Source organism: Indicator indicator, chromosome 23 (assembly GCF_027791375.1).
Source record: "Indicator indicator isolate 239-I01 chromosome 23, UM_Iind_1.1, whole genome shotgun sequence".
In the NCBI taxonomy this organism is placed as follows: domain Eukaryota; kingdom Metazoa; phylum Chordata; class Aves; order Piciformes; family Indicatoridae; genus Indicator; species Indicator indicator.
Window position 1 is genome coordinate 11,947,013 of NC_072032.1, and position 13,251 is coordinate 11,960,263.

The following is a 13,251-nucleotide window of genomic DNA, read 5'->3' on the forward strand; positions in this document are numbered from 1 at the left end:
ATATGCAGGGAATCACAGAATCCCAGCGTGGTAGAGGTTGGAAAAGACCTCTGGAGATCATTCAGCCCCAATGCTGGCTAGAGAAGAAGGCTCCACAACCTCTCTGGACATTTGTATCTGTCCAAATCCATGAAAAACCAACATCAAACTCCAGAGTCCAGGCTGGACTCAATGAAAAGCGGGAACTGAATTCAGGAACACATGGATTGGGATTGAAGGCAGAAGGGCAGAGTCCTCCTTGGACACCAGCCATTAAAGAAGAGTTTTGACTCTGGTGATGCCTCAAACTTTCTCCTGAAGATGACACCCATGGGCTGCAATCCCTTGCTGGTCACCTGTCCTGTCTGCTCCTCCCCACTGGTGCCACCTCTGACTTCCTGCACCCCAAGGTGACACACAAGATGTGGCAGTGCCCTTGGTGTGCCCAGGAGCAAGTCTCAGCCAGAGCCTTTCTGCAGCCCAGCCCTTGGCAGGAGCTCTCCCCAGGAGCTTCTCCCTGCTAGGAGCATCCCCTGGCTGTGCAACCCTGCCCTGAACTGCAGAAAGTGCCTCAGGGAGCAGAGTCTGAGCTGAGAAATCAAATCCCTGAGGAGAATAAAATGTTTCTGGTCTAGCTCAGACCAGGACAGAGCTGCACAGCACCAGTCAAGTTTGCTGTGGTTCATCCACAGCACTGGCAGGCTGATCACAGGTGTGCCTCTGCTTTCCCTCACATAAAACACCAGCTGTGCCCTTAAGTCCTTGCTTTTTTAATCCTAAAAGCAAACTTTTCTCACCACCCAACCCTCCTGAGTCTGCACCTAAGCCAGGCAAGCCCCCACAACACTGACACTTGATTTCTGTTCTGTACAAGTTTTATTTCTTATGAAGCTCATCACTTTGATCCTTGGCTTGCCAGTTCTGTGGCTGAGGCAGGGCTGGAGGAGCAGGGATCCCCATGGGATTTTCTCTATTCCAGCAGCATCTCATGGTCACAGGAGGAATCGGCCACGCAGCCATCTGTGTGAGGAGAGATGGGAGAGCACCAGGGAGTGAGGTGGCCACCCACCAGCCCTTGTAGATCCCCATGGCTGGGGTTGGTAACTCCATGTCTGTGCATGCAGCCCTCCCGCTCCCAGGGTTTGCAGGGAGATCTCTGGTAACATCTCAGGTGGGGAGCAGGTTGGGATGTTTGGAGGGGACATGGGCTGCCATGCTTGCTCAGCTCCTAAAGCTGGGTGCTGCCTGCTTTCCCCCTTCCCTCAAATACCACAGTCTGGTGTTGCCATGCCTGGAGTTGGCATCAATCTGCCCCAAGTGGGGCAGCCCTTTGGGAAGGGCTCCTTCTTTGATATCATAACCCCAAATCCCCTCTTATGCGTGCAGAGCCCTGTGACAAGGGTCCCAGCAAGGACACTGCCCCAGCCCCAGGGCAGCCTCACCAGTGTCACAGCAGATGCCAGGGGCTGCGCAGCTGCCTCCGCTGCCACCCCCGCAGGGTTTGTGTCCCGACTCGCAGGGCGTGGGCAGGAAGTTCTCCTCCTGGCAGCGCAGGGTCTCCGAGGTGCCGAAGTAGCAGCCCAGCTCTTCCCCACAGCAGATGTTGGGGCCGAAGCAGTGGCCCTTGCCCCTGGGCCCGCAGGGCAGGCACTGAGCAGGGAAGCAGGGAGGAAAAGGGGGGAGTTATTTGGGAAGACATCTGGGATTGGGTTGAGCCTTTGCCCTGGTCCTTCCCTCCCTCCTGCCAGCATGTGAGAATCACAGAATTGTTTTGCATGGAAGAGTCCTTTAAGTCCAACCATTCCCCCCACACTGCCAGGTCACCACTAAGCCATGTCCCTCAGCACCACATCGACACAGGGGTGGGGACTCCACCACTGCGCTCAGCAGCCTGGTCCAGGCCTTCACAACTCTTTGGGGGAAGAAATTGTTCCTTGTGTCCAACCTAAACCTCACCTGGAGCAAATTGAGGCCTCTTGTCCTGTCGCTTGTTCCTTAGGAGACAAGACCAAAACCCACCTGCCTCCAACTTCATTTCAGGGAGTTGCAGAGAGCCCCTTAGCCTCCTTTTCTCCAAGCTGAAGAACCCCAGGTCCCTCAGCTGCTCCTTCCCAGACCTGTTCTCCAGACCCTTCACTAGCTTTGTTGCCCTGCTCTGGACCTGTTCCAGCACCTCAATGTCCTTCTTGGAGTGAGTGCCCTAAACCAGAACCCAGTGTTTGAGGTGCAGCCTCACCAGCTCTGAATACAGGGGGACCTCCTTGCCCTGGTCCTGCTGGCCATGGTATTGCTGATCCAGCCTAGGATGCTGATGGCCTTCTTGGCCACCTGGGCACAGTGCTGGCTCATCTTCAGCTGCTGTTGACCAACACCCCCATGTCCTTTCCCACCAGGCAATTTCTAGCCACTCTGCCCCAAGCATTCATGGGGTAGTTGTGACCCAAGTGCAGAACCTGCCACTCAGCTTTGTTAAATCTCTTCCCATTGGCTTTGGCCCATAAATCTTCCCCAGACCAATCCCATATCGTCCTGCAGGAGCATCTGGCGTGGGAAGTGCAATGTTGGTCCTCTCCACCACCTCTGCTCTTCTTCAGAGGATGCTCAGTGCTGGGCTTGTGCCACCACGGGATGACAGCGACACCGAGCCCTGAGAAGGTTGGGAGAAGGAAAGGAGGGGGTTAGGAAATCTCCCAGCCCCCCAGGACCTACCTTTCTAATGTCCATGTCCAGGACAGCACGTTTGCCCCCGATGGGGCAGTTCTGGATGTAGCAGGCAGAGGAGAGAGCCAGGAGCCCCAGGAGGCAGACGGCAAGCACCTTGCAGGGCATGGCTGTGGCCTCAGGAGCTGTTTGGGTTCTGCTCCCCGGGGCAGCTGCGTTTATATAGCTCTGGCTGCTGCTTACACATGCTGGCAGCAGCGTCACCCGTGCCCCTTAAAAACCACAAGGCATTGCCTTCCACACCGAAGGGCTCTGCTAATAGCTGGAGGTCAGGGACGTGAGGTCAAGGCCAAGGTGTTGGTTTTTCTCCTCAGTGATGACTCTGAAGCGTGGCGGGGGGAACCGTGCAGAGGCTGCAGATGCTCTTTGGGGCTCCGTTCTCTTCTATGCCTGGCTGCTGAGCTGTGGCTTGTCACTCTGAGTCCTACTGGTGTGGGTTGGGATGAAGGAAGCCTGGTGGGGCCTGACTTCTGAGGAGTGGGGTAAGCAGGGTCTTTGTGCATCCCTTGGCTTCAAATCCCTTCTGGTGGGGGGGAAACCAAACCTGTATCCTCCTCCAGGAGCATCTAGGGTGAGAAATGCCATCTTGGTTCTTTCCACCTATCTCTGCCTGGCCTTTGGGGCATGCTCAGTGCTGGACTTGTCCTGCTTTGGTGTGGCAGTGACACTGGGTACAGCCCCACCAGCATCTAACATCTGCAAGGAAGCTTGAAAACCCCAAACCTTTTTGGCAAAGGCCTGAAAACCCCACATTTCCCCATTGCTTCTGCCTTGGAGCTTGAACATGATTCCCTGGACCACGCTGTCAGCAGGCAAAGGACCTTATGGAGAAACCACACTGAAGAATCAGGCTGAATGCTGACGCAATGAGGCAGGGTCCTGCTCACCCCAGCCCCTTGCCTTCATTAGAGCAATTATGAGCTTCCTGCCTTGAATAAATTCCTGTGCTGCAGACACCTCTGAAGATCCACCAAGGCCATCACCCCAGTCCCACCCGTGCCTGCTTAATTGGGAATTAGGCATCCTGGAAACTGTGAGCTGTGACCTCCTCTTGTCCCTTCTGCCTTGCTTCCAAATCTGCCACTTAGCATGGCCACAGTGACCAGTGGTGAGGTCAGCCAGGTCCTCCCCATCTGCCCAAGCTCAGGAGCCCTGGTCCCTGGAGACAAGCTGGGTGCCAGGGTCTGTGTTAATGAGCTGGGAAACAGGGCTCAGCATCTGCCCTGTGACATCCCAGCTGCTCAGCCATGCTGCCATTGTGCTGCAGCACAAGGTAAAGGAGAAAATCACCACCACAGAGCTCCTACAGCCAGACTGGGGGTGTCTGAACCCCTGTGGGCACAGTTTGGAACGTGTCTTAGGGAGACAGTGGTGAAAAATAGCCCCCCACACTTATCAGCTGATGTCACCCTGATGTCAAGGTTCCCTTCAGCCTGGAGTATCATTCCTGCTCAGTGACACATCCCCCATGCTGCAGGAGATCATGGGGTTCATATCCTGCACCCCTGCACAGGCTGAGTGCCAGGGCTGTGCTCAACAGCCTCATTTCTTCATCCCATGGGTGTGCAGCTTGGAGTTGCCCATCCTTGCTGGTGTTGCCTTTTCCCCATGATTTTGGGGTGATTGCAGGCCCCCCTCCTCCACAGGGCTGGGATAAGACTCTTGTTGTGGGGACCAGGCACCAGGTTAGCTCTTCACCCCCTTTGAGGTGTGGGGAGCTGAAGTAGGCAGGATGTGTCCTGCTGGCATGGAGGAGCTCCACCTCCCTGGAGGTGTCACCTCCCTCTTGGGGACGTTATAAAAGGCGATCTGACCCCTGTGCTGCAGCGAGATCTGAGCATGGAGCAGGGACCCTGCCAGGGTAAGAGACCTTGGGGAGGGAGGAGGGGCGCCAGATCCGGGGGGAGATGGTGGAAGAACCGAGGGGCTGATCCTGCCTATTGGTAGGTGGAGGAGACCAGTTTGGTAAGCAGGAGTGGGGAATGATGAAGCCAGTCCCAGGGGCTAGGCTGAAGCTGGGAACACAAGGCTTTCCACTCTTGCAAAGTTTGGTTGCTTTTCCTTACTTTTCAGCATTCTATAGCAGATGTGGCTTGAAGCCTCCTGTGGTGCTGCTTCCTGAAGGCAAGGAGACCCCGACTGTGCCCCAGAGAGGGGTCCTGGCCAAGAGGTAATACAATGCTGGTACATCTCAGCCCTCCTCAGTCTCCTGGGGCTGAGGGTGCTGCCGGGGCTCCTGGGCTGGGACGTGACGGGCAGATCCCACAGGTCAGCACCACCTAAGCTTCTTTCCCTTAGTGCTGTGAGGACGGGGCCAAATCCTGCCCCCTGCCCAGCAAAATCACTGCTGATGGGCATCAAACCTCATGGGGCTGAGGATTTGGGGAGGATGAAAAGCAAACAACCTCCAGCCCCTCCAGCTTCCAACTCCCCCATTTCACATCCCCAAGCCCGGGGCGGGGGGGTGTCCCCTGGAGCCCCTGAGCCCCAGCTGCAGCACTCAGGATGAAACCACTACAGTGCATGAGGACTTTTATTGGGTCTAATATTTACACGGCTGGGGTGGGGGGATGGTGGCAGGGACAGCCAGTGCCCCTGCTCAGAGGAGAGGATGCTTGCCCTGCTGCTGCCGATTTGCCAGGTGCATCAGCTTGAGGAGCAGGTCTCCAGCTGAGCCGTCCAGCACTGTCAGGTTCTTCTCCGCTGTCTCCTGAGACCCATCGCTGTCCTCGTCCAGGCAGCCAGCATCCATGGCGCAGGTTTCTTCAGAGGAAAGCAAAAGGTTGGCGCAGACTGGGTAGGACGTGCTTTGCCCTCACGTGAGGATGAGCTTGGTGGCACCTGGAGGTGTCCACACAGCTCATGCTCCAGCTCTGTCCCTCCTGTTAACCGGGGCTGGGCTTTTCCAGGCACATCTGGTGGTGGAGGCTTGAGAAGGAGCTCTGAGCCCAACCCTTACCAGGGAATCATGGAAAGGTGGCACGGGCTGGGTGGGAAGGGACCTTTAAAGCTCATCCAGTCCACCCCCCTTGCAGTCAGCATCTGCAACTAGAGCAGGTTGCTCAGAGCCCCAAACAACCTGACCTGCAGTGGTTCCAGGGATGGGACATCTCCCACCTCTCTGGGCAACCTGGGCCGGGATCCCACCACCCTCATAGTGAAGAATTAATTCCTTATTTCATAGAACCATAGAAGCCTGAATCTGTTATCCCCAAATTACTCCCAAATGGAGCCAACGCTGCTGCCACTCCATGCCTCAGTTTCCCCACCGCAAGATGAAGCCTAACTGAGCCCTGAGTCATGCTATCGCCACCTCACATGGTCCCCAGACCTCCCCCCAGCCTCTGCGCAGCCTGCCACCCCGCAGCAGCCCACATTACCGGCAGTGCAGCAGATGCCGGGCGCGGCGCAGCGGCCCCCGGCGCCGCAGGGCTGCCCTCCAGCCTGGCAGGGTGAGGGCAGGTAGTCTTCCTCGGCGCAGCGCCGCGTCTCCGCCGTGCCCAGGTAGCAGCCCAGCTCCGTGCCGCAGCAGATGCCGGGGCCGAAGCAGTTGCCTCTGTTCCCGGGGCCGCAGGGCATGCACTGGGGGAAGTTGTTGCTTGAGTATCCCAAAAACTTGGGGTGTGCCCTGTCTGCAGCCTTCTTGTATTCCAAACTAGCCTTCCCCGCCCCCCCCCCCCCCCCGCCCCCCCCCCCGGCTCTGCCAGCCCTTAGAGGTGTCCTGCTGCCATGGGGTGACACCTCTTGTCCCCACCACCAGCAGTGTGGCCACCTGCTGCAGTGCTGCCCCCACTGTGGGGGCTTCCCGTTGTCCCCTGTGTCCCTCCTGTGCCATGGGGGTATCCTGTCCCCCTGCTCCCTGCCTAGCAAGGATGGGGACAAGTTGATCCTCTCCTTGAGGTGCCCACAGTGTTTCAGGGGTGCTCCTTCCTTTGCCACCACCCCACTGCATGCCCTTGGCCACGCTTCCCAGCCCTCCCCAAAACTGGGCCTCATTGCCCTGCTGGGGGGATCGTGGCTTAGGGTGCCCTCTGCCCCCCACCCTGCTGCTCCATACCCCCAGAACCACCCCCGGGCCCATCCCCACCCAGTACCTGTCGCAGGGCTGTGTCGGCCAGAGCCCGCTTGCCACCCCGGGGGCAGTTCTGGATGTAGCAGGCTGAGGACAAGGCGAGGAGACAGAGGAAGGAGAGGGGCAGCGAAGGCTCTGCCATGGCCAGGGGTGCCTGCAGCTGTACCACCACACGTGCCAGGGGAAGCTGCCTGCCCTGCCACTCACTCCGCATCTGTCCCTGTGCTGCGCCAGCCACTATTTATGCTGCTGTGGCCCCTTCCCAGGGGAGGAGGAGGAGGAGAGCTGGGTTGTTTTTTTGTTGGGTTGGGCTTTTCTTTTTTTTCCTTGTCTGTTTTTTCCCCAAATTGCATCCAAGCAGATCTGTAATTGAGGTGATTCAGCGCAGGAGCGCAAGCGGCAGCACTCGGGGCTGGTGGGTCCCACCCAGGTGCTGTGGCAGCTCCAAGGGGCATGATACACCCCAGGAATGGCCTGGGGAGGGTGATGGATGCAGAGAGTGCAGGTTGGGGAGGAAGACTGGTTTGGCAGGTGCTGCTTTGGGATGCAGCTTTGGGGAGGGATGCCAGTCTGAAGAAGCACGTTCATTCAGAAGGTGCTGGATTGAGGAGGGGGTGCTGTTTTGGAGGCTGCTGGTTTAGGAGGGATGCAGCTTCGGGAGGGGTGGGGGTTTGGGAAAGGGTGTACATTTAGGAGGGACTGGTTTGGAGAGGGGTGCTGGTTTGGAGGCTGCTGGTTTGGGAAGCAGTGATGGCTTCAGAGAGATGCATGTTTTTGTAGGGGTGCTGGGTTCAGAGGAAGGCTGATCTGGGAGGGATGCTGGTCTGGGAGGCTGCAGTTTTGGGGAGAGATGGCAGCTTGGGAGGGATGCTGGTTTAGGTAGGGATGGTCATTCAGAAGAAGCTGGTTTGGGGAGGGGTGATGGTTTGGAGGACGTTGCTCAAGTCTGGACAGAGGTTTGGAAGGGAAGCTCATTCAGAAGGTTGTGGTTCAGAGAGGGTTGTTGCTTTGGAGGATGCTGGCTTGGGAGGGGATGCTGAAGGGAGATGATGGGGTCAAGGCTGGAGGGGAACTCTGGGGTGCACAAAGACACACCTAAATCCAGGGGCTTGGCTGCAGCGCTGGTATGTAGAGTAGGACCCCATCACACCCTAGGCCCAAAGGGACCTGTCACTGTCACTCACCACTCACCCACCTCTTCCACCTCTTTTTTATTTTTTTTTCTTCTTTCCTCCAAGAAAGATGATCCCCCAACCAGGGGAAATGGAGACAGGCAGGGGGAAGGGGCATTTCTGAGGGTCCCAGCCTGCTCCTGTCTCCTGCTCTGTGATTTTGGAGGGATGTATCAACCTGGGAGTGAAGGTCCTGTTTTTTAGGGGGCTTCTGAGCTTTTTGATGGGTAAAAGTGAAAGCCTAAAAGAAAGCTGGGGAGGGACTTTTTACAAGGGCTTGTAGTGATAGGATGAGGGGGGGGGGGGGGGGGGGGGTGGATTGAAGCTGGAAGAGGGGAGATTTAGACTGGAGATCAGGAAGAAATTCTTTCCAGTGAGGGTGGTGAGACACTGGAACAGGTTGCCCAGGGAGGTTGTGGATGTCCCGTCCCTGGAGGTGTTCAGGCTGGATGAGGCCTGGAGCAACCTGGTGGAAGTGTCCCTTCCCATGGCAGGAGGGTTGTTCTACATGACATTTGAAGGTCCCTTCCAATCCAAACCATTCTGTGATTCTCTGATTTGCCCCCACAGGAGGGCTGAAGGTAACTGCAGCCCCTGACTCAGACTTCCAAGGAAACAGGGGAGCATCAGGCTCCCAAATGTGCCCCATGACGTGGGGCAGCCGTCAACAGCTCTAATGACCAACATTATCCTCACCAGCCATGTTTCCCCATCCAAACCCAGCCCTTCACAGCGGGAGCCGGAACCCACTCTGCACTGCAGGCCTGAGGAGGATGCAAAAGCCCTCGGCTGGGAAAAAACTTTTCTTTAGAAGCAGCCCAAATGTCAGCTCTAAATTGGGTGTCACACGCTCGTGCTCCATCTCTTCATTACTGTATCGTAAAATTACATTAGCTGGGGGATGATCTGCATTCAAATGACTCTGTGTCTGGAATGATAACGTGGGAATATGAGATTAAAATGTAATTATGCTCTTTAAAGTCAAGGAAGGTTAATAAAATGTTTTTCCAAGTTGCAGAGGCAAAACTGCAGCCGCAACTCAGAATCACTTACGGGAATCAAAGGGAGGATGAAGGGGGAAAGGGGGAAACGTGGAGAGGCACAAAATGTGTAGAAGACATCAAAAGGGGGTTTGGGGAGGATGAAAATATTGGTGGAGGGTCATTTGGGTTGAGTCATTAAGGAAGTAACCTCAAGGTGCTGGGGTTTCACAGGGCTGGGAGCATCCATGCTGGGTGGCGATGCTCACTGGTACCCAGCCACAGCCCCGGGGTGATGCTGATGCTGATGCCCCCAACTCACATACAGCTCTCACTTGACGCCTTGAGGCTACTTGAATCTGTAGCTCCAAGCCTCCCCCCAACACCAGGCACGGGGTTCCTTCTCTGCATTTGCTCTGCCACGTCCCTGCTCTTCCCTAGGCTCTTCCCAGGGCCCCAGAGGAGTCCCCTTCGTTAGTGCTGATCTCCTAACGACATGCAAGGTGGGTGAGGCGGGCACCGTGGCATTCATTTCCAGTGTTAGCTGCTGCTGCCTCTCATCCAGCTTGTCTCTGCTGCTACAGGAAAGCCCCAAAGGCCTGCCACAGGGTGGGGAGTGGGCAGCAGCCTCAAATCCACCTCCCCCCCTGCCTCTGCCAGCCCTTCCATTCAGCCAAAATACAGCCCAAGCTCTTCTTGGAAACCAGCAAAGGAGCTGGGGGCTGACAGAGAGGCTCAGCCATAAAGCCTCAGCACTTCAGAGAGTCATAGAAACACAGAAGGGTGGGGGTTGAAAGGGACCTCCACAGATCATCCAGTCCAACACCCCTGGCAAAGCAAGGTCACCTAGGGCAGGTCACATAGGAACATGTCCAGATAGGTCTTCAAAGTCTCCAGAGAAGGAGACTCCACAACCTCTCTGGGAAGCCTGCTCCAGGGCTCCAGCACCCTCACACCAAAGAAGTTTTTCCTTATGTTGAGGTGGAACTTCCTGAGTTCCAGTTTGTATCCATTGTATCACAGGACACCACTGAAAAGAGTCTGTCCCCTTCTTCTTGCCCCTCACCCCTCAGATATTTGTGAACATAAATAAGATCCCCTCTCAGCCTTCTGCAGGCTAAACAGCCCCAGGCCTCTCAGCCTTTCCTCATCAGACATGTTCCAGTCCCTTCATCAGTGTCATAGCCTCTGTTGGACTCTCTCTGATATATCCCTGTCCCTCATACTCTGGGGAGCCCAGAGCTGGACACAGTGCTCCAGATGTGTTCTCACCAGGGCAGGGTGGAGGGGGAGGAGGAGGCTGTGCACTTCCTAATCACTTTGTCCAGTGGGGAATCACCTGGATGATGGGAGGAGGGTGTCCCCCAGTGCTCCTGTGCTGGTTCACAAGTCAAACACGCCCCAGGTATGTTTGTGGCTTTGCAGTGTCCCTGCTGTGTGGACCTGACACTGGTTCTCCACTCCTAGGTGACTGCACCCTTGTGCATGGTCAGGACAAACCACGAGTCTATTACCCCCTTCTTTCATTATCAGAGGCAGCTTCCTTAGCTTGGAGGCTCCACCCAGGCTCCTGAGAACCCCCCCAGAGGCAGGAGAAAGGCTGGAGGTCACAGTGCTCCACCACAGCCCACTGATGTCCAAGTGACCGAGTTTAATTAGAATAAATCGGAGGATGGAAAATGTGAAGATTTTCACCAATTTGGGTCGTTTTCTGCCTTTGGGGATATAGCAGAGATGGAGAAGCTTCTTAAACGCCTTGCTCAGGCACTGGGAGGTGTAGAGCAGGTCAGGCTGGCCAAGGAGTGCTCCCTTCTCCTGTCTGGGTGAACCAATGCTCCTCAAATGGGCCTGTCACCAGCATTTCACTCAGTCACTGTGAACTCCTGGCTTGATGGAGGTTAATGGCTGGAGGCTGATGGTGGAGGGGACACCCTGCACCTCCTGGCTGAGCACAGCACCTTCTTTCATGTCACAGCTAAAGATGCTCCTCTGCTTCCACCAGATGATGGAAAATAGCTTCCTTTAAAGAGGAGGAGCAGCCAGCATCAAGCTTTGCCTTTGTCACTTGTCTGCTCAGATCCATCCTGCTGGGATGCAGACATCCCAGCAGGAGGTCACTGACCAACAAGGGATGGATTTGTCCTCCTAAAAGCACTAGAGGAAATTGCTCAGGCTTTCAATCCAAGGCCAGTCCACACCTCCCAGAGAGAAGACGGGCTCACTGCTGGGGAATACATTTGCTGGTGGCATCTTCCCACTCTGTGTGGGAGCTTAAGGGGAATTGCTGTGAGTCCTGGAAGAAGACCCCACAGGAAGTGCTGGCTCCATGTCACCCACCACCAAACCCATCATTCTGGAGGGCAGAGAGGATCTCTACTGCCCACAGAGGTTTCAGTGCCCCACTCACAAGGGCAGTGATCAAGACACACACCCAGATGGGGGTACACAGAATCGTTTTGGTTGGAAGAGACCTCTAAGATCATCAAGTCCAACCTTTAACACATTACTGTCAGGGCATAACTAAACCTTGTCCCTCAGTGCCACATCCACACAGCTTTTCAATCCCCCCAGGGATGGGCAGACTGGTCCAGACAGGTGAGGGAAGAAATTGTTCCTCATGTCCAACCTAAATCTCCCCTGGTGCAACTTGAGGCCATTTCCTCTTGTTCTATCCCTTGTTCCTTGGGAGAAAAGACCAACCCCCACCTGGCTCCAACCTCCTTTCAGGGAGTTGTAGAGAGCCAGAAAGTCTGTCCTCAGCCTCCTCTTCTCCAGGATGAACAATCCCAGCTCCTTCAGCTGCTCCTCCCCAGCCCTGTTCTCCAGACCCTTCACCAGCTTTGTTGCCCTTCTCTGGACCTGTTCCAGCACCTCAACATCATTCTTGGAGAGAGGGGTCCAAAACTGAACCCAGTATTTGAGGTGCAGCCTCACCAGTGCTGAGTACAGGGGCAATGAGCCCTGCCCTGGTCCTGCTGTTTCTCATGCTGGTCCTTCCCTAAGCAATGAGAGGTAGGTGGGAGCAGAATTAAAAATTCATCCCTTCACCTTCCATGTATCAGTAAGAGGGGAGACGAGTTCAAACTTGCTGCCAAAGGGTCCTATAGTGCTAAGGAGATGGAGATAATGGATGGATGAAGGCTCTAAGAAACCTGATAGAACACCTCTCTTAGTGGAGGGGTAGACCAGATGTGCCCTTCCACCCCATCCTTTCCAGTCTCTGCTCTATGCTTCTTCCCTGGAGAATGAAGGAAACCTTGAGAGATTAACTCACCTTCAACTCCAGCAGGAAGACCCCCAGCCAGTCATTGCCCACCAGCTGGACAACCAATTTTTGGGCAGGAGGTGCTCAGCTGAGCCAGCAGCTTGGGGTTGTGCTGGGCTTTGCTAGCACTGGAGAAGGCAATGGCTGCATGGCTGGCAAGCTCCTGGAGATGTGGGGTGGAGGAGGTGTGAGAGCTGAGTCACAGCAGGATGGTTCACTGCAAACATGACAGCACCACACAACTGAGAGGATTTTTGCTGCCCCTGAATTGGGGGAATTTTAGGACATTTTGGGCCTGTTTTTCAATGGTTTGTTACTTAAAGATGGGACTCTCTACTTTGGCTACCAGTGGAGACAGCCAATAAACCCCCCACTGATGCAGACAAAGAGCAGGATCAGCTTGGTGCTGGTACAAAGCTGTGTTGCAGGTCCTATTTCCTGGGACCAGAAAGCCACCAACACTACAGGTTGTGCAGTAGGCTGATGCCTTTTAAGAGAGAAAAAAGATCTCAGGTGCAAAGGGGAGTCCAACAGAGGCTCATTAACCCAGAGAAACTGGCACAGAACATCAACCAGCAACATCTGCTCTGAGGAAAGAAATTACCAATGAAGTGAGAACAGCAGGGGGTTACACAGGTGACAAACCCCTCCACTGTCACCTTACCCTCAGCACATCCAGAACATGCTGCAGACAGATCCGAGTGATTTTCCTTCTGGCATTCTTCTGAACAGCCCTTTGAAGATCAGATCTACTGGGGTTGAGTCTCAAGCCTGTAACAATCCATGACAACCCCTCTAGAACCCAGGAGTCTGCATAGCTTCATGGAATGGTTTAGGTGGGAAGGGACCTTAAAGATCACCTAGTTCCAACCCCACTGCCATGGGCAGGGACACCCCCCACTAGACCAGGGTACAGATCCTAACCTCTTTCCAGCCCATTTATTCAGTACTCTGCCAAGGGATTTGTGCCACGGAATCTAAATTAAAGACACACAATGAACCCAATTAAGAGTCAAAGAGCACCTGACTTTAAACATAATTTTATTAAGGCTTAAACGTCTA

The 13,251-nt window shown here is 55.2% G+C and overlaps 2 protein-coding genes across 2 annotated transcripts; both read right to left on the minus strand.

Moving 5' to 3' along the window:
- Positions 1-949: 949 nt before the first annotated feature.
- On the minus strand, positions 950-2,808 carry LOC128974738 (neurophysin 1-like). Its single transcript, XM_054391432.1, has 3 exons — positions 2,689-2,808; positions 1,422-1,629; positions 950-999 (listed from the first exon to the last, which is right to left on the minus strand). Exons 1-3 carry the CDS (start codon positions 2,806-2,808, stop codon positions 950-952), a joined length of 378 nt encoding a protein of 125 aa, XP_054247407.1.
- A 2,491-nt stretch (positions 2,809-5,299) lies between these two features.
- Positions 5,300-6,914, minus strand: LOC128974892 (vasotocin-neurophysin VT). Its single transcript, XM_054391651.1, has 3 exons — positions 6,795-6,914; positions 6,081-6,282; positions 5,300-5,463 (listed from the first exon to the last, which is right to left on the minus strand). The coding sequence occupies exons 1-3, from the start codon at positions 6,912-6,914 to the stop codon at positions 5,300-5,302; spliced, it is 486 nt and encodes a 161-aa protein (XP_054247626.1).
- Between the last annotated feature and the right edge of the window lie 6,337 nt (positions 6,915-13,251).